The sequence below is a fragment of the Bubalus kerabau genome, chromosome 6, assembly GCF_029407905.1.
Source record: "Bubalus kerabau isolate K-KA32 ecotype Philippines breed swamp buffalo chromosome 6, PCC_UOA_SB_1v2, whole genome shotgun sequence".
Taxonomy (NCBI): Eukaryota; Metazoa; Chordata; class Mammalia; order Artiodactyla; family Bovidae; genus Bubalus; species Bubalus kerabau.
The window spans coordinates 77,476,831-77,503,625 of record NC_073629.1 but is presented as its reverse complement, the minus strand read 5'-3'; the positions used below and the strand labels follow the sequence as shown (position 1 = coordinate 77,503,625).

The 26,795-nt window shown below is 38.8% G+C and overlaps 1 protein-coding gene across 2 annotated transcripts in view; it reads right to left on the bottom strand.

Annotated features, from left to right (window-relative positions):
* Positions 1-26,795, bottom strand: part of WLS (Wnt ligand secretion mediator) — a 116,657-nt gene that overhangs the window by 69,558 nt on the left and 20,304 nt on the right. For both annotated transcript variants that reach the window (XM_055585509.1, XM_055585508.1), the window contains exon 2: positions 5,599-5,871. In XM_055585509.1, coding sequence (XP_055441484.1) covers positions 5,599-5,871 — 273 coding nt within the window. The remainder of the gene's footprint in view (positions 1-5,598; positions 5,872-26,795) is intronic.

Sequence of the window (26,795 nt, the reverse complement as noted above, 5' to 3'; positions counted from 1 at the left end):
ATAAATACCTTTTTCTTTGGTCTCAGAACCCAAGTTCCTCAAAAGAAGCCCCATAGAGAGTCTGAGGTTATGCTAAGTATGTGACTTGCAGTCGTAATCAGTAGAGTGATATTACGTTACAAGTGAGTACCATTTCGGCCATCCCAAACCTGTATTTTAAAAATATCTATGTAAATTGAGTGATTGATAAAACACTATAAAAAGAAAGGTATACATCCACTCTAGATGATATTTTCAAATAAAATAATTTGTTGTTACAGAACTATCTAAGCCCATCACATAGATAAACATTCGTTTTTTCCAACAATTAACCATCCAGACACCAGGTGTTTAGGCTGACTTTTTTCTGACATTTTTTACTCTACTCACACTCCCTCCATTTTCAAACTCTCCAGAGCAAAAACTGAAGTCCTCTGTCCTTTTTGGCTCTAAAGAAGCCCCATGTTTGTGCCCTGACAAACACATTAATCCCATGCCTCTGAAATGTTTAGGTAAAAGTCAACCACTGACCCAAACACAGATTTCAACAGACAGGTCTACTGTCTGTTGAAACAGACAGAATCCGTATAGTCATCCCTCATTATCCACGGGAGATTGGTTCCAGGACCACCCCCACCCCCAAATCCCCACCTAGTGGATACCAAAAGTTATGAATGCTCAAGTCACCTATACAGAACAGTTCAGTAGGCCCTCAGCATCCACAGATGAGACACAGAGAGCCACCTTGAGTTGGCATTTACTGAACAGTCCAATTTCCCATGTGACGTCAGTAGAAAAGAATCTGCCTGCTAATGCAGGAGACACAGGAGACGAGGGTTCTATCCCTGATCAGGAAGATCCCCTGGAGGAGAAAATGGCAACCCATTCCAGTATTCTCTCCTGGGAAATTCCGTGGACAGTGGAGTCTGGCAGGCTACAGTGAGTGGGATTGCAAACAGTCGGACATGACTAAGAAACTAAACAGCAGCAACAACCAGTTTCCAAGTATCTAGAAGTCTCTAGATTCTCTTTGACTGGCTTTCCCTTCCCAGTTCTTGCAGACTATTGTTTTAAAAATGAAAGTTGCTCAGTCATGTCTTTGCGACCCAATGGACTATATAGTCCATGGAATTCTCTAGGCCAGAATAACAGAGTGGGCAGCCTTTCCCTTCTCCAGGGGATCTTCCCAACCCAGGTCTCTTGCATTGCAGGTGGATTCTTTACCATCTGAGCCACAAGCGAAGCCCAAGAATACTGGAGTGGATAGCCTATCCCTTCTCTAGCAGATCTTCCTGACCCAGGAATCAAACCAAGGTCTTCTGCATTGCAGGAGGTTTCTTTACCAACTGAGCTATCAGGAAAGCCCTTTTAAAACTATCACCATTTACAAGTTGAACTGGTTACTACTTTTCATACTTAGCAATGAATGAAGTAGTAGGTTATTTAAATGTTTGTTTTTAAAAGATCAAAGTAGGGGGACTTCCTCGGGGACCCAGTGGTTAACACCATGTGCTTCCAAATGCAGGGATACAGGGGTTGCAGGTTCAATCCCTGGTCAGAGAATTAAGATCCCAAATGCAGTGCTGTACAGCACAGCAAATAAATATTTTTTAAAAAAATGCAAGTAGGAATTCTGTTTAAAATTGCTCTTTCGAGTATACTTATTTTGCATAACAAACATGGAATATCTTTCTCAAATAAAATATACACATTCTCTAAACACTTTTATTACTATAAATTACTCTATAATATCATTATTTCCCCCTCCAAAGACATAGAGATTCGCTAATAGCTCAGTTGGTAAAGAATCCGCCTGCAATGCAGGAGACCCTACTTCCATTCCTGGGTCAGGAAGATCCCCTGGAGAAGGGATAGACTACCCATTCCAGTATTCTTGGGCTTCCCTTGTGGCTCAGCTGGCAAAGAATGCTCCTGCAATGTGGGAGACCTGGGTTCAATCCCTGAGTTGGGAAAATCCCCTGGAGAAGGGAAAGGGTACCCACTCCAGTATTCTGGCCTGGAGAATTCCATGGACTATAAAGTCCATGGGGTCACAAAGAGTCAGACGTGACTGAACGACTTGCACGTTCACTTTCACTTTCAAGACATGAGTCTGATGAAATCTTGGAATTGATGAAACAATGACCAGTTTTTAAAGTGAATGTCAATGCTTATTCAGTTTCTGAGGGATAGTCAAGATCTCAAATTCTAGCCAAAACCTGTATCATCTTAAATTGAAAGTTTAAAAGGAATAAACAATTTAGCTCCAAGTGACTGTCATGTAAAATACATAGTCCTTTGATTATTTTGTCTGCTCAAAGACCCTTAAAAGATACATGAAAACTCTGCATGTGTGTATAAAATCCTAACTTTAATAGTCCAAGTGTGAAATCACTTATTATTTGAAATCTGAAACTCATTTCATAGACTGCCTAGGAAAGCTTAAAGAAAAAACAGGATTGGTCCTGACGCTTCCTTCCATTTGAGGTAATATTGCTAGCACTGAATCTTTAATAAACAGAAAGGCATGTACATATAATAGGATCTTATTAACCACATTCCCAATCTTTTTTCTTCTGCCCCACATACTGCTATCAGAAAGGCATTCAAACAATGATAAAATGTAAAAAGTAGACAGGAGGTTGCACATACTCTTTAATATAAGGACCGGGGGGAAACCTAGACCTACTGTGTCCCATAAATATTATGATATGCATATGTCTATATAACTCAGCAAAGGCATACCATCCCTCTTTAACTGATTTCCTCTTTAATGTCCATTAGCAAACGGTAAAGAAAATGCACTTAAGAATATTCTCATGAACCCAACATATAACATTTTCAAATTAAAGTCAACAGGCCCCAGCACAGCTACTGCTCAAAATAAGAATTTTTTGATCAATTTGGTTTTCTTGATGGTTCCAGTTTATTTATTGAAGCAACTGTTCGTTGTCCATCTTATTAGAATTTTAGTGTGTCCCTATTAAGTACAGATTGTCATGTTATAAGAAATTAAAGGATGTTGTTTAAGAATTTTTAGTCCACTTTTTCTAGATGAAGATAAAATGTATTTTGGAACCTGAAGATGTACTTGGGGGGGGAAAAAAAACATACAATGCATTCACATTTCATTTACATATAGCAGTGTTTTAGTTAAAGCCTCATCAACACAGATATTTTTGATGTTTAAATTTAATATATGATGGGAAGTAATTCCTCTGTGAAGTTATTCAGATATGTAATAGGTTCTGACCACCAATTAGGATGGAGGGTGGAATTTCCCACACATCCAATAATTCTGACACCACTATCTACCCAGAGATAACATCAGATTCCACAGGTAAAGGGCTCGGCCTTACAAAACTGTCCCTCTCTTCAGATGCCAGTCGCAAGCTCGGTTGAGGCTTCAACCGTCTGATAAGACTGTAGAGCAGACCAACAGCTTGACTGCAACCTCAGAAGAGTCAGCCAGAGACTCCCAAGTTAATCTGTGCCCAGATTCCTGACCCAGAGAAACAGGGAGATGATACATGTTTATTGATTTATGCTGCTAAATTTTAGGATAATTTGTTACCCAGCACTAATACAGCCAATATAGAGCAATTATTTAATTTCTATTACAGAGTAAATCATTTCCTTTACCCTTGGAGTTAGGAGTCTGTCTGGGAACATTATATGGAAATACACAACAGGCAACCAGCCCAGATAACAGAGTACTGTGTCCTTGACCTTCACATCAGAACATAAATCAGTTAATCTACCCATGTCAGCTTCCCATGGCTCCTCTAATGATGCTAATTCTCCTTTTCTTGAATACATTCTGGGAACTAGGAATACAAAAACCCAAACCTTAAGGTATACACATTAGTTTTAGTCTCCGTTTTTAACCTCATAGCAAATTTCCCTTCCTGAAGCTCAAACATACTGTATACTCCTCTCATTATAGCACTTAGCTTTCTTAATCATATGTTTAAGTATCTGTTTCTCAACCATTTCTTCCCTACTGCTTTCTTCAATCTTGTATCTTCTGTATCTAGTACTTAACACATGGTTGAAACTTAGTAAGTTTAAATGAATAAATGCATTACACAAGCGATGAATGAGCAAGCAAGTCAATAGGCAAGAGAGTAGGGGCAATAGGAAGTACCACTTGAATGTGTCAGGTTGTTATTAATATGAAGGTCCAAGTGCACATCAACCACTCCTTCTAGCTAAAATGCTCTTCCAGGGACTTCTCTGGTGGTTCAGTGGCTAGGACACTGCACTCCCAATGCAGGTTTGATCCCTGATCAGGGAACTAAATCCCGCATGCTGCAAATAAAGATCTGCATGCTGCAACAAAGATTGAAGACCCCACATTCCACAACTAAGACATAGCATAGCAAAAAAAAAAAAAAAAAAAAAAAATCCAAAATAAATAAATAAACTAAATTAAAAGAAAATCATCTTCCACTTGCACCCACCCTCATCTCCAATTCCTTGTCAGAATTTTCACTCGCTAATACTCACCTCAAAGATCTATCTGCTCACCTTTACACACACACAAGTGCACACATGTGTGTATGTGTGTATGCTGAGGCAGACTTCCCTTTCTCTGCTCTAAAGCCTTCTCTTCATACTCCCACAGCCCCTGGGTATACCTTGGACACTGTACTGTAATGACTGACTATTTGCCTGGCATCTCCACTGTAAGCCCCTTGAAGGACAGTGTCTTCATATGTATCTACATGTCCAGCCATCAGTTCAGTGTGTGGTAGCAGTGGGTACTCAAAAGCAGTCTGAATTAATGAGTAAAAGAGTGAATGAATTAGGGGTAGAATTACATTTTGAAAAATGATCTCAGCATAATCTGTTCCAGATAAAATGTCAATCAGGCATATATACTGTTCTAACTCCTAAGGGGAGTAAAATTAATATAATTATGTATCACAATAATTTCTGATACAAGAAAATTAGAATTTAAAAAAGTGCTCTAATCCATGGACAGATTCCCTATACTATCCCCAGATGTCACAAGTGAATCTGCCTCTCAAAAATCACCAATCTCCCCCTCACAAAATGCTGATATACCTCATGCCCTCAGAGAATTGAATCACAACTGAGCAAACTAGAAAAATAACCTGATTTTATGGGAAAATGGGAGCTCCTGGGTTGGTGCTCCCATTTTGACAGGTATATTTTTCTTAGGCAATGGCTTAATTTAAAGCCTCACCAGAAAAGACATTTGGAAACATGGGACCTTTCAGAAATTCTCAAATCACTCCACTGGGGTGAGCTCCCCTGTGCACTAAGGCAATGGAACTTGGCTAGAGCAGGGCTCCTAAGCCAGGCTGCCTGGCTTTGAATTCCAGCTCTTCCACTCTCTGGCTTTCTGACTTTGGGCAACCTCACTGATGCCTGAGTTATCTCTCTGGAAAGTGAAATAAGACCCACCTTTAGGAACTGGTAGGAAGATAAAATGGGTTAATTCAGGTAGAGTACTCAGAAACGCATCTAGTAAGTAGAAAGTAGTCAATAATTGTCACCAGTAACGCTATTATTTCACTCCTATTATACCTGGCTCTGAAAAGCCTGAAGAAATTCCCCAAGACAGGAGAGGGGTAGGGAGAGTGCACTTACTGATTTGGTTGTTCAGCTTGAATGCAATGTCCAGCTGCAGGATAAATAGCATGAACTGGAACCAAGGACTCATCTCCATGGAAGGGAGGGGGATGTGGACAGAAAACACAATGTCATTCGCTTCAATTTCCCTTGGAATTGCTTCCTCGATGTCTCGGATCTTGTCACATTGGTTGGGTCCCCAAGGCATTAACCATTTTGCCTTGTGATGGTTTTTACGGACATCCACACATTTCACTGACATGTAGGATACTGCCGTTGTGGGTCCTGGAGCTGAAAAGAGAATGTTTTTCTGTTTTAGAAGAATCATCCATGTAAGTGCCTAATTCAGCCTAACATTCTTTCCACTACTGTCCTCTCTCCATTTTTCATACTGCCTTCCATAACTTAGGCTCATTAATACCAAGTGTTAGTCCCTCAGTTGTATCCAGCTCTTCGCGACTCCCATGGACTATAGTCCGTCAGGCTCCTCTCTCCATGAAATTCTCCAGGCAAGATTTCCTTTCTCCAGGGGATCTTCCCGATTCAGGAATAGAGCCTGGCCTCTGGGTTGCAGGCATATTCTTTACTGTCCGAGCCACCAGGGAAGCCTATTAATACGAAGTGAGTAAAAGTTGCTCAGTCGTGTCCGACTCTTTGTGACCCCATGGACTATACACTCCATGGAATTCTCTAGGCCAGAATACTGGAGTGGGTAGCCTTTCCTTTCTCCAGGGGATCTTCCCAACCCAGGGATCAAACGCAGGTCTCCCGCATTGCAGGCAGATTCTGTACCAGCTGAGCCACCAGGGAAGCCCAAAAATACTGGGGTGGGTAGCCTATCCCTTCTCCAGCAGATCTTCCCGGCCCAGGAATCAAATCAGGGTCTCCTGCATTGCAGGCGGATTCTTTATCAACTGAGCTACCTGGAAGCCCTATTAATACCAAGAGATCACCCAAATCCAGGTGAGGATCCTTCAGTGATCTCTAGAGGTGTCATAAAGTATACCCGAGAGCCTTCTCATTGTATTCTTTCAATAAATAACTGGTGATTGAAAACATGTGTAGCCAGTTTTGTTCGGTTACCTCCTCACACCAAATAAATGTCACAATAATCAACTATGCTTCACTTTCACCTGCCTGAAGGCTTGGAGGGCACTGGGGCTTCACAGAACAGTGCCTAAAGTCAGGAAACCTGGGGTCTGAGGCATGGTTGAATGACTTACTCTCAGGTAATTTGGAATAAATTGGTTAAACAAAATATATCGCTTCAGGATCCTCATCTGAGAAATAAGCTGGCTGGCTTCTAAAATTCAATCAAGAGACACTGATGTATAGAACAGTCTTTTGGACTCTGTGGGAGAGGGAGAGGGTGGGATGATTTGGGAGAATGGTATTGAAACATGTATAATATCATATATGAAACGAGTCGCCAGTCCAGGTTCGATACACGATACTGGATGCTTGGGGCTGGTGCACTGGGACGACCCAGAGGGATGGTAAGGGGAGGGGGGCGCGGAGGAGGGTTCAGGATGGGGAACACATGTATACCTGTGGCAGATTCATTTTGATATATGGCAAAACCAATACAATATTTTAAAGTTAAAAAATAAAATAAAATTCAATCAAGATGGTTGGTTTTTGAGGCTTTTCTACACTCTGAAATTTTACAACGCTTCTTTTGATTGAGAGAAAGAATTATTTTGACTTTGGGATCCCATTGAAGGTACCTATCAGAGACTGGGAACCCAAACACCCACTTGATACTTGAAGGATATACTAAAATATGATCCCTGCATTTTGAGAGGGATCATTTAATTTGATAGAACATTAATAACACAATTTTGTAATTATAAAATGGCCATATCACTATAAAAGAAAATTTGCAAAATACAGAAATGTTGAAGTTCAAAACAACATTTACCCAAAATCCCACTTGAGAGAAGGAACCACTGCTGTAAAAATATCAAAATATTAGGTTTTTTTCTATCAGTGTATACTTAGATAAAAATTCAGAGAGGAATTAATTTGCGTAACTTTAAAATACACACTAATATTAACGTATGTTTTTATAAAATAGGGTCATACCATACATAGTTCTGTAGTGTTTTCTTTTCTCTTCACTTAGCAAAGCAAAGTAGCACAGTGGTAAATAACACACCCTGTGGAGCCAACCCGCCTGGTTGTCATTTCTGGTCATGTCACCATTAATTCAAGCTAGCAAAGTTAGGGGTGAATTTCTAAACCTGTGTGCGTATTACTTTTACTATCTCTTAAATGGCAATCATAGTAGTAACTAACTCTGAGTCACTATATACATTAAACAAGTTAACATATGAAAAGCATTCACAACAGTGCTTGAAAGTACATGAAAAAATACAAAATTTTAGCTGTTACATGTAAGTATTTTCTATATAATTAAAAATTTTCCTCTAGTGGTTGCAAAATAATCATGTGATATACCAATTTAATTTACTTACACCCGAGCCCCTTGGTCCAAAAAGTTTGTAAATAAGAATAATTCTTTGCCTAATATGTTTTGTTAGTAATTTACCTCAGCTCTTCCAGCTGCTGCCTTAATTTGTTTATGGCATATTTTAATACTACAGAGAAGTTCCAGATTTCATATATAATCTCTCCTTTATATTTTTTCCACTCTTCTGTATATAGAGAGATTTTCTAATTTCCAGATTCAGTAGTCACCCTTTATTACTTTCTATTATTTTTAACAATTTCATTTTTTTAAATCGCTTAGCTGAGCCACTTGAAATTTGGTTTGCTACAAGGGATGAGGTGAAAATCTATTTTTATTTTTCTAAATCTTTAAATTATTCCTTACTAAACCAATGCTTCTCTTTTGTTGATTTTTGACAGCACCTTTGTCTTATGTTTACCAATAGATTTTTTCTGGATAAACTACTCTATTCCATGTACTGTACTTTTTTCTCTTTTTCCATGTATTGAGCTTTAAATTCATGGCCCAACCAACATGATTTTAAATCATGTAAATGGATGGTTTATATCAATATCTGATAGAGTAAAACCCCTCCCCTCCCCCACCTAATATTTGTATTTTTTGCTGGATTTGACTGAAATTATATTAACTCTATAAACTAATGTGGACAAAGTCAGCCTCCTTTCCCAACACTTAGTTTTTCCAGCCAAGAACACAGATTACTTCTCTAATAAATGAGTCCATTTTGATATCTCTGAAAATGTTCATTGTTTTCTTCATGTAGATCCTTCTATTACAATATATTTTTAAATCTATTTATAAAACTTTTCTCTGAAAAAAAAAAAAAAAAAAAAAAAAAAACTTTTCTCTGAAAGTAGTGAAAGGAAAACAAATTATGGTTTATGTTCATGGTTTAAATATGTTTAATTTGGTACATACGATACTTGACCTACTGTGCTTTCAGACACTTAACAAACAGAAATCATCTCTTATTTGGAAGAGATCAAATAGCAACTAGAGGAATATGTAAAGTAAGAGAAAAAAATCATTTATGACTAAAGAGTGTGTATTATTTATTTTTAATACTTTGCCCTACTTCTAATACTCAAATACACATTTTTCTATCCCTAAATATCCATCCTAATGGTAAATTTTGAGTAGTAAAACATTACATTCCCAGAAAGTTGGGATAATGCCTACTAAAACTTATCAGAAAACACAGCAGTGCTGAACTCTAGCTGTAAGTCCTTCAATGCAGTATCCTGAATACTGCAACACAGAGCCGTCACTAATTCAAACCAGAGAAGTTTTTCTTTAAAACTCAAAATGTAACATGAAGACATTTTATACCTAATCCATCTGAAATCAGACATCTTACTTTTTATTAGAAATATGAATCGATCAAACTTTGGTCATCTTGACTCAGCTCAATAGCCCACCGACATTATAAAGACCAAGTGGCACATTTAACTAAACTCCTTTTAATGTGGTTAGAGTTATAAACAGGGAGACAAAAGTCATGAATTCTATTTTTGGCTAACATACTCAAACTGACTATTTGCTGCAGAAAATAGTTACTACATTTTAAAACTTCTATTCTTCCAAAATGAACCTAACCTTTTTTCTTTTTTTTTAATCCTTTTGAAAAACAAGTCACTCTCTTCTTAGACCAAAATGAAAAATAACTATCTGAGTTTCTAGTTAACCTCCAAACCCACATTCCAAACTTTAATAACAGAGAAGCTGAACACTTTACGGGCACAAAGGCTGCATTTTTAATGGACATGGTGAACGCCTGCCTTTGTAGCAGCCTGAATTATTTTCATTCTTTCATTAGTCTAGTGTTTCTTGCATAGAGAAAAATATCCCAGGAATACTAATATTTTCATAAGCATCAGAACTTGGAGAAGCCACAAGTGCATCCCAAGCTATATGAGAATCACAAGTATTTTTCTCCACTTGAATAAATCTAGTCTAAAAAAAGCTTCAGCATAACTTTAAAAACCTGAAGATAATTCAACATTTTCCATTTCTAGGAGTGCTCAAAAGGCAAAACACTTGTTTGAGAAAGTAAACAGACATTCTGATAGTTAAACAGAATAATGTTTCCTGAATAATATATTTACAGTCAAGACAACTTCCTACTCCAGCTAAAAGTGAATTTCAAAGTGTTTCTTAAGTAGAAAGCATATCAATGTAAACCAAAAACAAAGCCTGCAGCTACCAGCTGGCTGCCTACTGTAGCAGGTGTTTTCATCAGCTATGGCCAAACTTGTGACTACGCAGGTCCCCAAACAGTGTTTAAAAATCAAAAGAACTCTGATTTCTGTCTTTAAATTGTTTTAGAATTGTGAAAGATTTTATCGTAAGAGAAAAGAATGAGATGGGAGAAGCTGAAATTATCTGTAACCTTTGAACAAGCCACAGTTGACTAACCAACAGTTATACATAAGGAAGGCCTCAGTTAGTCACAGCGTGGTTTTAGGGATTAATAGTTTGTGTATTTAAGAAGGGGGCTGGATGGATTCAGGTCAACAAACTGAGTCATGTTTGCTCAGGTGAAAGCTAAAAATAACCACTCCTCAGTATTCCTAGGATGGTAATGTAATATCACCCAGCTGCCTTGGCACACATTTTAAATGTCCCCTCTACCCATCCGTATAGCATTTAGTTGAAAACAAGTGGCCTAAAGCTACTTCCACATCAGTACAATTTGGAAGAGCAATCAGGCCCAAAATGAATATGCCCAGGCACTATGGACTGGTTAGTTTATGTGGGTTAATACCACTCTCACAGGAAGGCACCAAAGCTACTCTTTGAAAATACCTTCACAAGCTACTCTTTGAAAACACCACCCCATTTTAAGTCCAGTCCTCTTTACCATGTCAAACATAAGCTGTATTTTCTATTTTTTAAATCTGTATTTCAACACAGTACTTTTGGCCTCCACCTCTCCACTATAATGGAGAACTGTGAAATCTGACACTATACAACCTTTCAAGTGATAGGAAATCAATAAGACTTCTAATTCAAGACTGTGGAAAACTGAACAAACACAACTTGAAGCCTCTTTGAAAAGTTGGTGACCTTTCAGTGACATATATTACTAAGGGTCATATTGCATTCACCAAATATGTCTTGAGTACCTACTATACATGAAGTACTTAAGTGAACCTAATAGACACTGGCCACGTGGAATGTAAAAATAATGGGGGAAACAGACAATACATAAATAATTACAGGAAAAAGTAATTATAGCTGTGGTGATACTATATTTACCCCAACATTACCTGAGAAAGGGCAATAGTTGGATATTTGGAAGGTAGGAGAAATGAATTCACTAGAATGAGACAGAAATTCCAGTCATCATTACAATGTAACCTTGAAGAAAAACTCAAGTGAACAATGACTAAACCTGTACTTCTTTTGGAAGAATATTCATTGACTCCAGTCAGCTTCCTGTTATGGCATCTCAAATGGCTGTCCAGTTTACAAATTGCCATCTGGCCAACCACTACCGCTATCATGCTCAAAGTTGACTCAACATCAAATCATTAGCCCCTACTCCCGCCAAACCCTATAATTAGAGAGTTAGACAGAGATACAAGACTTGGTTGCCTCCTAGAAAAGTTAAAATAAAATTAAAACAACATGCTGACATGACACATGGTCTCCATTTAAGCCAACACAGACTATTTATTTCTTTGCTTTATTACAAATAAAGAAGATTCCTTTAGCAATTATCTAGAAGTATTACTATTATGTGGGCACTGTGCTACCTAAAGATAGAGACAAATGACAGCCCCAGAGCCTGAGTTGCTCATACAGTCGAGTGTGGGAGGCTGAGTAGTTGGCAGAGAAGTACATCCTGATTGAAACGTGCCCTTACAGATGTTTGCACAGGATGCATCATTTGTGAAGAGGGCTGGGAGAGCTGCTTGCCTGAGGCCTGGACTTCAACTTCAAAGAGAGCAGGTGTTCATTAGCCGGTGGAAAAGGGGACAGGAGTGGGGAAACACTGAAGAAGAGCGTGTGCTGGGTCAGAAGATATCTAGAAAATCACAGTGCAGCCGTCCCTATGTGTCCACTAAGAATTGCTTCCACAACCCCCACAGATACTAAATTCTGAGGACGCTCAAGTCCCTTGTATAAAATGACATAGCATGGTCAGTCCTCCTGATCAGCAGACCAATCTCTGGTTGATCTGCAGATACTGAAGGCTAATTGTATGGTCTGTGTTTGAGGATTAAATTTAAAAACTGATCATTTAATAAGTGAAAATGCTGGACCACACCAGCCTTGTTACAGCCCTTGGCTTTTTCTGACCAGTGGTACAGTTCTCTCGAGGGCCTTGGCTTCTGCTCCCAAGAGTCTCAGCTTCACTTACACAGCAACATAAAGAAGAGACCCACAAACAACAGAATTTTTACTTGAGGAGGGTGGGAATCTTTCCCTCTGAGACATGCTGATATCTTGTAGGTAGCTACAAGGTAGCTTGAACAGGGTGCCCCAGAGAGCTTTGCAGTCTCCATTATCAGGAACAGCCTTCACTGAATGAGAGGAAGACTGTCTTCATTGCAACCAAAATGATATTTCAAGATTAATCTGCTTTGGGTTTCAAGGTGAAGGAATATGGAAACTAGACCAGTTAAAGGGATAATTCATGTTTATAAGCATTAATAACCAGAACCCCTCAAAGTGAAAAAGTAATGATTTTAATTAAAAATAGTCAACCATTTCAGAAATATTTTAGAGAATTTTTATAATAGCATCCAGCTAACAAAAATGAAAAAACAAACAAAAACAAAAACCATACACACTGATTTAAAAACACAATCATTTCATGATGTCTGTATGTCAAATCATTATGCTATACACCTTAAGCTTATACAGTGCTGTATGTCAACTACATCTCAATAAAGCTGGACAGAACTTTTTTTAATAAAAACACACTGACAACTGCTACAGATACTTTCTACCGACTCAAGGGGGAGGCTGATTTAACTCTCGAAATCTAGTCTTAATTCAAAATCTGCTGTCATGATCTCTGTACCTCTATAAACATGAATAATTGATTTATCAATTTTTTTATAATCCCATTCTTTTTGTTCCCCAAAAGATTTTGGTTTACTAGTGAATATTAAACTTTTACTTTTAAAAAGTAGTTGAAGCTGATTTAAAAGGATGGAATTAATGTTTGGGGCATTAAAATTACTTGGTCTATGTCTGTATGTTAAAAGTAGAGAATAAATGCAACAGCTGGTTAACTTAAGCCCCCACAACTTTCACCTGGCACAATGCTAAATGGCTCAATATCCATTCTACTTTGTAATATAAAGAAAACTTCCACTGCCGGGCTATGAATGGTATGTATAAGACATTTATAAAAGATTATATACTCAAATTGTTTTTAAGCTTTGCTTATCTGAATATCTATGCTTGCCTAAATGAGAATTTATAAGAAATGCATTAGGCATTTAAGAGCATTGGACAATTCCTGGGTTTGCTTAGAATTCTTTGATTCCCTCCCAAGAAAGGGCATGAGGGAAAGAGGTACATAAGTGGCAGAAACCAAGGAGACCAGATGAATATGTTATTTATACAACTACAATTTTTATTCAAAGCCCCCCCCCAAAAAAAACCCACTTATTTAACATAAAGGAATCTAGCTAAATTTAGAAATTAGCGTTTAAATGTATTAAATAGAGTTCCCTCAGAGACCGTACCTATCTTTCTCAAATTCAGAAACCTCCTACATTAATTCTAGTTAAAAAAGATACATGTGGCATATACCATGGGGCCATAGTAGCCATATCATATTATCTGGTCTAGTTGTGAGGTTTCAGACACTAGCAATTCCTTGAGCTGATTCTAGTTACTCTTCCCACCAGGTCAGTTTCTAAAAAAGATTTCTTAGTATCTACCACAACATGTACCTCAGTTTTAGAATGTTTCATAATAATGACCACTTCAAAATTTTCAGCCAAAGAAAGTGTAAATACTTGTGTTAAACTGACTTAGTGCTTCGGAATTAACTGACTCAGTCTGTTAATTCCTTTACTGAAATTGCTCTGAAGTTATAATGGTAAGACACTCTACCTCTGCCACTGACTTTGAAGATAAAATTCTCCTATATTTCAACCAGACCAATTAAATCTTACTAAATTACTAAGTGAAATATTATTTTACAATTCAATTTCAATTATTGGAGAACTGAGAGTGGATGTGCAGGGCCAAGATCTGGGGAAGTAATTTTCAGAATTACCCTAGCTATGCCCTAGTGCGTGTAATGGGGTACACTAAGTGATACGTAATTCATTCTTGCCAGCAGTTTTCAGTAAGCAGTAATTAATTATGCTAACATCTGTTCTAGGAAAGCTAAATTTTTAAACATAGCAGAACGATCCTCTACACTAACCTGCCACTACCAACACACACACACACCCCCCCCCCCCCCACATAGCAGCGTTGACCGCAAAGTAGTTTGTACTGTACACACACTTCAAGCACGTATTTTAAAACAGCTCCCTGCAACATAAACTTATAAATAAATGACATTTCAACAACAAAGTTTCATAAATTGTAGCAAACACTTGGTGCAATTCATTCTTTCTTTTAAAAAATATTGAAAAGTAGTATACATTTATATCTTAGGATGAGAGGATTTTAAATGCTTAGCCGGCAACCTCAATTGTTCTGGAGCCAAAGATGTAACAGCTTTGAAGAATAGAAGAATTACTCTACATTTGTCAGAATCTACACAGCAAACATGAAGCACCACTTGGCTTCCTTTATTTGCCTGGCTTGGATCCCGTGGAACTGAGGAGTGTTGGAACCAAGAGGAAAAAAAAATTAGAGTGCTTTGGGAAACTGAGCCAAATTCTTACATAGTATTTGAAATGCTGTGGTAAACATGAAGTTTCTTTAGGCTCAAGATTAGTGCCAGTTTTCTTTTTTTTTTTTCAAATAATAAAATGCACATAAAGAGCCCTGCCAGAGGTTTAGCACATAAAATCTGCCAACCATGAGACATGCTAATTGGGGGAGCAATCCTGAATTCAGGTTAAAAAACTGACCCTCAACTTTGGTGTCTGGCAACAAAGAGCGATTAAATTAAGAAGCTTGACAAGAGTATATCAAATCACCATTTCTAACCTCTAGCTCTGAAAAATACCTACAATTACTGTTTCTCCATCACTTTAGAAATACTCAGAACACTATAAACTAAACACACATGAAGTGAACAAAAAAGGCCTCCAAAGAAAAACCAAATGGCTCATCTGTTGATGCTATTGCTCATCACTCGGCAAACCAGTCATCTGGGCTGAATTTTTGACTTTGTGCCAGTGTGTCAAAATCAGCCATTATTCAGCCAAAAGGCTGTGGAATGCAGCCAAGACCACCTATGGAAAGTGAATTATAGCATCTTATAATTTACTACCTTGGCTATGATCTCATAAACCCAGCATGGAGGGCAAACCACCTCTTGTGTGGGAAATCTCTCAGAGTCCCTATAGAGGCCCCCAAAGCTGCTCTGGCAGAGTATGGGATGGGGAAGACACCAAGTTAGCCAGCTGGCTCTACAAGCCGGTGAGCTTGCCACTAGCACATCTGTCGGGTGACACTCTAGGGTTAGAAAACCCTCAAATTAAATCTTCTAGGAGAAACAGCTGCTGTGTTCTGAAATCTGTATTACACTCTATAATAATCTCACACTTTTATTACCTATAATTATTATCAGACATGTATTTTTATAAATTACAGATATTCTACTTTTACCAATATTATCAATGTTAAAAATAAATGAACATTAACTAATATGTGACTTGCACACTGCATTTTACAAAGTGCTTTCAGACACTTGGATTATTAAACAGGTCAAGTTGTCATTATAATGGTCCCCGCTGTATATGCATTAGATTGGTGGTTTTCTCCCACAAGTGACACAGCTGGGACTGGAACCCTGGTCTTCACATTTGCTGCTCCTTCTAATACACCACATTGCCTCGATTGCCAGTTTATTTATTAGCCCTCACTACTTATTAGTACCTGAGAGGTGACTTGCAGAGCAGAATGATGGCTAAGGACGACTGAACAGGACCATAAGGAGCTCCGCAGACAAGGCACTACCTAGCACTACTGACAGCTTATCTGGAAAGACTACAGGCAGCAACAGACGGCCTCCACCAAGTTCCACAAAAGGGTGATGGAATAACAGGCTCCCAAAATGCACTGAACTCACTTGAAACTAATTGTACTAGAGTTTCGGTTCTAACCTCAAATTCTGGGCCAGCAGTCTGGGATATTTCATCTAGAGAAGATCCAACTCAAGGAACACATGATGAAGTTGCCATGGAAGAGTCTGTGACAGACCTCGTAGGCAGGATAAGGGCCAAGGATACAAATGAGAGGCAGAGGCTGAATTCAGAGCAACTGAAGGAAGAGTTCATTGACAATTTGGGTAGACAGACAATGGCACAACTTGACTCAGGAAAGGGCGAGCTCTCCACCACATCCATGGAAACGTTCAGGAAATAACTGAATAGATAAGAGCCTGAACTAAGTAAGTTTTTCTCAGTGACAAAATAGTAAAATCACAATGTATTAATACATGCAGGATATTAGGGAATGGAGACCTTAGGGTCCAATAAAGAGGTCATGGAGTTTACTGATTTATTTTTCTCCATATTCTAACCCATTTAGGAAATGAACAAAAGTACAGGACATGCTAAAGGGTCAAAAATTCAGTGTTGGACACTACAAGTTGAGGCTAAGGTCAAGCAAAGTCTGTTAATGACTTTATTTGGAATTTCACAAATGCTAAGAATAATCATTTCCCCTTCCCTGACTACTCAAGAAAAACTGGACTTTATACTCTGTGAATTCCTTAGAACTGGAGGTAGAGGTACCTGTTAAGGATAAACTGAAATTTTAATGGTCACATTCTTAGGAATTGGGTTTTTTAAAACACTGAAATAACAAAAAATTGAGTAAAGTCACTATAGGACTTCTCTACTTGGTCCAGTGGTTAAGAATCCACCTGCCAATGCAGGGGACACAGGTTTGAACCCTGGAGGGGTTCACAGGAAGATCCCAGATGCCACAGAGCAACTAAGCCCTGTGCCACAACTACTGAAGCCCATGAGCCCCAGAGCCCATGCTCTGCAACAAGAGAAGCCACTGCAATGAGAAGCCAGAGTACCACAACAAAGAGTAGCTCCTGCTCCCTGCAAAAAGAGAAAGCTAATGTGCAGGAAGAAAGACCCAGCACAATCAAAAAAAAAAAAAGGTAAAGTCACTAAATACAGGTTAAATATTTTAATATTTTCATCAGATCCAGGTGTTAGCTCAAGTGCCATCTCCTTCATTCAATTTGTTAAATACCTATAACATGCCAGCATCTAAGGCCTCCACCAATTTCCCATCAGCAACAAATGATCCTTACACAACCTCTGATGCCAATATCACCTGTGTCTCTGTTAGAGCCTTTTACTTTATTTGTAAACATAGCTTCTGAACCCTACAAAATTATAAGTTCCACTGGGGAGGGACCAAGTCTTATATAGCATCAAGCATAGAGATTGAATATATAGGTCCTCCAAACCTGAAGTGAACTATTTACATCGAAGAGTCTTTATTTCATGATAAACACATTGTTATGCTTGATTTATCTAACAAGCTTTTATCAAACACCCATTAGATCATTTAAATATGTCCTTGGTGTATCACATCCATGGCCCACCTATACCAAAGTACAATTAAGACTAGCATAGAGAGAGTTTGGGAAGAAGCCACGGCTGCCTTCCGTGATGCCAACCTCACAATGGTACACGTGCTCATTTCCACTGAGCACGTGATGGTTCATGCAGATCCTCGTTAACCTATATATGAAATGAATACTGAATTTTGAGGACCAAAATGAACTTGTCCTAAACTGAAACATGCACACCCTGATCCACAGGGAAAAAAAAAAGTAAATTCACACATCAAAAGAAGGTGTATAAGACAAACAGCAGACAAGCAAAAAATATGCTAATTTTTGAAAAATTTCTTCCAAAGGGTTTGCAGCCAATATTAAAATTATAGAAGCATGTTTAGATACCACTCTTTAGCATATTTCCTGGAAACTAAAGTTCACAAAGGTAAGACAGTTATTTACCCTGCCAACACTGCCCTGAAGAGATCAAGGCCTGCACAATGGAAAGAAAATTGGAGACAAAATGAGATAAAATATTCACATCTTAGACTGAAAGAATCCACCTGCCAAGGCAGGAGACACAGGAGATGTGGGTTCAATCCCTGGGTCAGGAAGATCCTCTGGAGAAGGAAATAGCAACCCACTCCAGTATTCTTGCCTGTACATTTCAAGCACTTCCTTTTAAAGGCATCAAATCCTACTTTTGAGACCAAATCTACAAAACAGCTCAGACAGAAACCTGCTGCCTGTATGATCTATTTATCTAGCGGCTCTAAATGAGTTTTTCTTTCTGGTCCAATGAATTACATATCAAAGTTCTCAAAAGAGTAGCAAAGAAAAGCAGTGGAAGACTTGACATTGAAAGAACTGTGGAGCACAGGATAATACAGAAGTCTTGAGATGACACATGGAGCTTCTGAATGGTGACAGGCAAATGCAATTGTGACCGGAGTGAAGACCTAGTTAGGGAAAAGACTCTGAGGGAATGGGAGTGAGAGAGAGAAGTTAAGGATGTCCAAGTTCCTTGCATGGGCAATACCATTTGCTAGGAGAGGGCTCAAAAGAAATTGAGTGATATGTCCTATGACAGTCAGACTACATAGAAGCTGGAGTATCAAGCTTATTAAATTAAAGAGCTCAGTTTATATGAAGTGGGGGGTGTTACAGCTAAAAGGTCAAATACACAAATAACTAAGATTTGAAAGAGTAGTTAGAATTATTCTAGGTGGTTCCAATGTTGCAAGTTCAAAGGAAGAAAATCTGAGAGCAATAAAAATCAGACAGTCTAAAGTTGACCTAACCAGTTGAAGACAAAAAATTGCCAACACTTGTGTGAGTAGGAATGCTCCTGTTACTAACACTTGGTAAATGCAAAGAGTACAAAGGATGAGGCGGCTTCCCTGGCGGTCCAGTGGTTAAGAATCCACCCTGCAGAGTTGACCTAACCAGCTGAAGACAAACAATTGCCAACACTTGTGTGAGTAGGAATGCTGTTACTAACACTTGGTAAATGCAAAGAGTACAGAGGATGAGGCAGCTTCCCTGGTGGTCTAGTGGTTAAGAATCCATCCTGCAAGCAGGGGACACTGGTTCAATCTCTGGTCTGGGAAGATCCCATATGTCACGGAGCAACTAAGCCCATATGCCACAACTACTGAGCCCACATGCAGCAACTACAGAAGTCTGGTCGCCTAGAGCCTGTGCTCCCCAACAAGAGAAGCCATCACACTGAGAAGCCCCTGCTCACTGCAACTAGAGAAAGCCCATGTGCAGCAATATAGATCTACCACAGCCAAAAAATAAACTAAATCTTAAAAAAAAAAAAAAAATTGCAGAGGACAACTGAGCACTGGATGGGGATGAAAAGACTGCCTTAAGGTCTCCATCATTACATTCTATGAGCACTTTTCATATGTTCAGAGTTTCAACTCTGGCCACAAATTGGCTTGCTACTCCTGAATTATTGCAAGTTTGAGGATAAGAATCTTGGTGGAATAAATTATCCCAGGGATGGGAATTGTGGCTTTCTAGTGCTAGATATACCACTAAGCAGACAAACTATTCGACCAAGCTTGAGCCCCCAGTTCTCTCAACTGTAAAAGGCAGTGTTTTTGCTGCTGCTGCTGGTGCTAAGTCGCTTCAGTTGTGTCCGACTCTGTGCGACCCCATAGACGGCAGCCCACTAGGCTCCTCTGTCCCTGGGATTCTCCAGGCAAGAATACTGGAGTGGGTTGCCATTTCCTTCTCCAATGCATGAAAGTGAAAAGTGAAAGTGAAGTCGCTCAGTCGTGCCCGACTCTTAGTGACCCCATGGACTGGAGCCTACCAGGCTCCTCCGTCCATGGGATTTTCCAGGCAAGAGTAGTGGAGTGGGGTGCCATTGCCTTCTCCAGTTTTTACTGCTAGACACTCCTAACTTAGAAATGTTTCAACTCTAAAGATGATTTATATATTTTATGTTATGGTGAAAGTCATTCTTTTCAAGGTTGAAACATACCCTTTTAAATTAGAATCAATGTATAAGCTGATACTATAGGCTGCCATGCCTTACCCATCTAGCCCCTTCTCTGATTTGCCTTGTTATTTTCACATCTGATAGAGGAAAAGACTGTAATCTCCTACACTTTGTGTTGCCTATTGAGGCCAAAATAGGCTCTAGGTGTTTTCTATATTCCAACAACTGGCGATATCAACAAACTATTCCAGAAAGTAAGGCCAAGATAGAGCCAACTGTATATGTAAAATTTCATTCTGATGAATTCATCACAATGAAATATACTGCATAATATATACTATGGGAAGGTGGTCCAATCTACTCATAATGAAAACATTTAGGGAAAAAAACAAAAAACTCCATTCCAGCTTCTAGCTGATGGCCCATACACTCACAGTATAACACAACACAAAGACATTCCAATACAATGAAATAATCTGGAGTATGTCCAACCTCTATTTTTCAGGATGATAGAGATAGGCTCAACAGAGCTGAGTCTATTATTCAGAAGAAATGGAAATCGTGGCAAACACTGCTCTAAGCCAAAAGATCATGGGCAAAATTTGCTAACAAGACATCAATTCATAACATTCATTCCGATTTTCATTTAAACTGCTGGGTTCTTAATATATTTCAAAATTTATTCAGATTACCCTTTATGAAAAAAAGTTCCATAAGAGAAAACAATTACTGTGCAGCAAGGGAAATGTTTTCACTGGAAAGATTTTTTAGATTATTGTAGGCATCTACAAAAACAGAATAAGAAAATTTAAAAGCGAGGGCTCTAGACTCAGAAAAACTTGGGATCAAATTCCAGCTCTATTACTTACTAGCAATTTAGCTAGGCTATTTACTGAATAGCCTTACAAAATTCCAGTTTCTCCTTTGAAAAGTTTGCTGAGAGAACCCATCTCGTAAGTTTGTTGTAAAGATAAAAATAATTAATAAAAAGAGTCGATTACACATAGTACCTCGCACATAGCGAGGTCTTAATGAGTGTTAACTACTGATAGTAAGGATGCTGCTAGCAGATGGTGAAGAATCTGATGGGAGATGGCAACATCCTCCTTGCTGTCTATCCTGTCTCTCCCTCCTCCCTCCAGGGATGTGTTTATCTAAACATTCAAAGAACTAAAAGGTCTGCATCTTGGGTCATTAAAAACAGAGGGTCTCAACAGTCAGAGAGGATACTATCAGAATTTTGACTTGAATATCTAAGATGTCTTTCCCTAAGAAATACCCCAGGGATATCCTGAGTAGCATGTTGTTTGAATACAGAACTAGCTCTTAATTTTCTCCTCAGCAAAATGAGATTTTAACATCTCTTTTCACATTTTCATAAATAATTAGAAAATAACTATAGCCAAGAGTATTAATGCAGGCCTTCCCTCCTCCTCCCTGCAGATAAAGACAATGCTGGTCTTGCTTGCTCTGCTGCATGCCCTCACCTGGTCCCCAACAAGCATCCCACTATTGCTGCTAAATGGATTCTTTGAGTTTTCATAACACACAATCAAGAGAAAAGGGACAAGTATAAGAGAAGGGCTTGGATTACGGAGAATTTTAAATGAGGAGGTTTTAGGGGTATTTTGGAAGAGAGAGGTTAGAAGCATCAAAGAAAAGGGGGATTTCCAGAAGCAGTGCTACTGATTATGTCTTCTTTACTGTGTTTCACAGTATGAATAGAGAATTTAAGTTATTATACTATTTTAAATTCATTTTTGGTGGATTGCCCATTTCTCTGACAGAATCACTCCCTCAAGATGGATCAGTTAGGTCAGTCATGTCTTTAAATAGGGGCAACATTAAAAAAAAAAAAAAAGATAACAGGTGCAAAAACTTCATACAAACCTTTGGCAGGACTTTGAATTAGCACATAACACATGACATTGGGAAGATGGAAAGGACTGACATTTTAGAAAGGCAAGTTAGGGGCTGACCATATGAGGTTTGAGCTACAGCTATGCTAGATCATCATTTTATTTCAATATCTTGTTCAAAGTCTAAGCTCTTTACAATCAGAGAGCTGCACATGCCTATTTCCTCTTAATATTGCTGGCTACCCTGTACCCTTCCCTCCACTCCAGAATTTCTCCACCTCAGCACTATTGACATTTTGGGCTTGATAAATTTTGTGGGGCTGGCTGTTCTGTGCACTATAGGGTATTTGGCAGGAGCCCTGGCTTCTGTTTACTAGTTGCCAGTAGCATCTTCTCTCCTCTCGAATGTAGTGAAAATCAAAAATGTCTCTAGACATTGCCAAATATCCTCTGGAGAGGTGGAGATTGTGGGGGGTGGGGGGGCAAAAATTAATCCTAGTTGAGAACTCTTGTTTTATCCCAATCCCTCAGACTTAGAAGAAAAATTCATACCCTGCTAAGTAACTTGTGACACTCCCTTTTCAGAGGTTACAACTCAGGGATTCCGGGCCCTCAAATATCCATAAGCATCATAGTTGCCTACATGCTGGACTGGCTGCATTTGCATCAGATTGTCATCTACAAATTAAAAATGATTATAAAAGTTACCAGTCATTGAGTATTTCTTACGTGCCAGGAAGTAGAACAGAGGATTTAACTGGGTTGATTTTCATTCTTATACAGCAGTAAATGGTAAATATCATTATCTCCAAATTTAGAGATGAGTAAAATGAGGTTCTGAAAATGTAAATAATTCAACCAAGGTCACAGCCAATAAATGGTTGAGCTGGAGTTTAAACCTAAATCCATCCAGGCCCAGAGTCTCTATCTTAGGTCACCCTGTTTCTCCTAACGAGAAAAACCAATGCACACATATATGGGAGGTACATTTGGCATAAGTTACATGAGCTAAAATGGGGAGGTCAGTGCATAGATTGTTATAGAACTCAGTGTTCTCTGAACTAAGCTGATCACCAGTAATAGAGATGTGTTTGTTCTAAGGATACTAATAAGTTGCTTTTTGATTTATGGATTTCCTGCTGAAAACAGGAAAATGGTGGTTTCCTGTAAGTAGAAACAAGCAGTATCTGGTTGCCATGGTAGCAGAAGTAAACTTAATCTTGACTGAGAATACAGTCACCATATAGAAACAAGTATGGTAAGGAATCTTATCAGAAAAGGGTGTTTTCACCTGGAAAAGAGAAAGTCAAAAGAGAGAAATGATATAGTCATCTTATGGAAAAAACCCAAATGAAGTTTTCAGCCAACCCAATATTTGAACTTTTTGGCCCACTCAATATTTGAAAAGTCACCATCTAACAAAAGGGAAGCAGCACATGTTCTAGGTTATTCTAAAAGGAAAATCCAGGACTCATGAGTGAAAATTACAATGAATTATAATACAATCTGGTAAGGGAAGCCAGTTTTTCACTGAATTGTAGGAAAGAACATTTAACCATCATAGTGTTTCAACTAGACTGAAAAATTAAACAATTTTAATTGTCCATTGAGCAACTGTCACTGGAATGGAAAAATGCTGGCAGGGAGGTTGTCTCTGTTGGGGAGGTCCCAGTGTGGGTAAGGTTAGACTCAACAAATTCTCAGGCCCCTTATAAAACAACAATCTCTGTTTTTCTAAAGCATTGGGAAATTTCAGATTCCAGTGAAAACAGAGGGTGGGAAAACTGGAGGTCTCCATTAGGCGAAGAGCACCAGCAGTAGCTCATTGCCATAACAGGAAAGGCAGACTCCAATCTTGCCTGGGAAGGAAATATCATTTAGGTGAAATAGGTTAAGAGAGGAAAGCCTTGTGGGGGACTTTTTTCTGTTCTGAATAGATGAACATGGGATAGTGCAGCAGGGTTTTTTTAACAAAAGGATTGTTTTCCAATCCTAAGATACACTGTAATGCATCTTCCTTGGAATTTTCAGCCACCTCTCACTATCTGATTTCAAAAATCCATTCAGTATTTTAAAGAAAACAGAAAAAACATCCAGGTAAGGAAAAGGCTCTGAGAGTCCCTTGGACTGAAATCAAGCCTAAAAGAAATCAACCCTGAATATTCATTGGAAGGACAGATGCTGAAGCCGAAGCTCCAATACTTTAGCCACTTGATGCGAAGAGCCAACTCACTGGAAAAGACCTTGATGCTGGGAAAGATTGAGGGCAGGAGAAGGTACGACAGAGGATGATACGGCTGGATAGCATCACCAACTCAATGGACATGAGTCTGAGCAAACTCTGGGAGACAGTGAAAGACAGGGAAGCCTGGCGTGCTGCAGGCCATGAGGTCGCAAAGAGTTGAAAACGACTTAGTGACTGAATGACAACAAAGGAGCAACTAGAAGAATAGTTCATTAGCTTTCTTCTAAATGCTAATACTGCCTTTGGCTTCACTGTCTTTGATATGCCTCAATGAACAATTCATCACCAGATTCAGGGAATGGATAGGACAGAGCTAACCTCAAACTTTCCACTTGGAAAACCAGCCACACTGTAAATTTGTTGGACCTGTCTCGGAAAATGAAACTGTTACAAAGTCAACTTCTGCTAAGGCACACAACCTCCCTTGTAAAAGGGAAGAGGTGCTAAAATAATAACAGGTTTAAAAAAAAAATACTGATTCATCTTACCATATTAAATATGAATAACACTACAAGAATTCTCCCTATCTCTTCATCTCCAGGACACACAAAGCATTTACATTCTCATTATTTTGTACCCATTAAGTGGGGAGCAAAGATTATTATCCCCCTTTGATTTCTAAGAAAGGGACTACAGAAAGATTAAACAAGTAAGTTGTCCAAGTTGCTCAGTAAATCGAGATGTTTGAAGCTGTCCATTCAGTATTTGCTTAGTATTACAAAGTGACTGAATCCTAACTCACCGAAATTCCTAAAGCTTCTCTCTTCCCCATTTCCAAACATGGGTGAAATTTTCTGCGAAGCACAAAGCTGTGACCAGGTTGATCGTGGACAAGGAGATCCTATCAGGTCAGCACCATGTCTGCAAGAAGCCTGACTTGGTTTTCCAACCAGAATCCACCCACTACTTTATCAAGTGAAGTTGATTCTGCCTGGCCATGTCTGGGAAATTTTTAACTCCTTGATTAGCTATTAACAATTGGTTTCACTCAGACGAGACAGAGGACAAAATAATAGTGGTTTTAAAAAATGCCTCCACCATTCTGATTACAAAGGAGGCATGATTAACGAAGTTCCCTTTGTGTCCAAGCTCCATTCTGAGAGCCAGAGAAAGAGCTTTCCACCCCCCTGTTTTGATTGCTGAGTCTTTTCCTACTTGTCTCATCACCCACACAATCTGTTCATAGCCCAAAGAGACAATCCAGCCAGTCTGTGGAGAGTTCCTAAAACATTTATGTCGTGAAAGCAGACAGGATGAACAGGACCTCATCTCACAAAGGATGACGGGACATTCAGCAAAAGAGTTCACAAAGGGAAATACAGACGGGAGGCTCTAGGCTGAATGGATTTGCCCACAATGACTAACACAATGCCTGTCCTTATGGGTATTTGTAAACCTTCTAGTCAATTTACAGCCACCCCCAGGTTTCGTCCCCCAAACCACTGCTTTTAGAAAGCACAGTTTTTAAAGAAAATATAATTATCGAGTTAAAGAGGTCCAAATCGGTGCTTTCAGGATCATTCAGTCTCTCTAGACCTTTAAACATGAAAACAGCAAATAAGACAAAGATTCTTAGCTCAAAGTTCCAGCTCAACCATGTCAGTGGGGCAAGATATGCATATAAAACAGAGCATTGCCTAGCACATAGTAAGTGCTCAATGAATACTACCTAACATTTTTACCAGATCCTGCTGTTTTATTAACGATATTTTTATATATGTCCTGCCTGTGTACTCAGCTAAAGCAGGGCCACCTTATCTTTCTTTGGTACATTTCAGAAGATAAATTGCCTGCCTTCATACACATCTTCTTCTTTACAGATGTAGAGATCTGTGGCAATTACAGACAAGATGCTAAACCTAGTCTCACAGCTGGTGAGAACTAGATTCCTTGAGATCTCAACTCATTAACTTCATGCTTTCTTTCCATGACAAGATAGATGAACAGATTATCATGATTTATGCCTCTTGATGTATCTAAACAGATTTCTAATCTGTCAAAGACTCTGAGGACTTACTTTAATGCTCTTGACACAAAGAAAAGAAATGAGTGGTAAAGGCCAACATATTTGGCTTTGAGAAAAACATGCCTGTTTTTATTTGCCATGGGAAAGCATTACTAGCTCTACTTAGCAAATAATCAAAGGCAAGAGGAAGCATAAGGGATTAAATGATACGTCTAGGGAGGCAAATGGGCCAGATTTCTCTGATACGCTGCTCATAGCTTTTTCTATTAAGTTTATTCTTAATTCAGTACCTTGAATGATATGACTCTTGTCTTGAATTATGCACATCAAATTGTGCTTTCAATGACCACCCATACCACAAAGGCCCAGGTCAAACTCCCTAATTCTTCAAAAAAATTCCTTTGATCTAAAAAATACTTAGAACACTTAGTCTATTTCACTCACTTTGACCTTAACAAATATCTTTATTTTATCACTCTTGCCTCTCCAGTCAAATTTAAGTTGCCTGAAGGCAAGATCCATGTGTGCATTCCTTCTACAG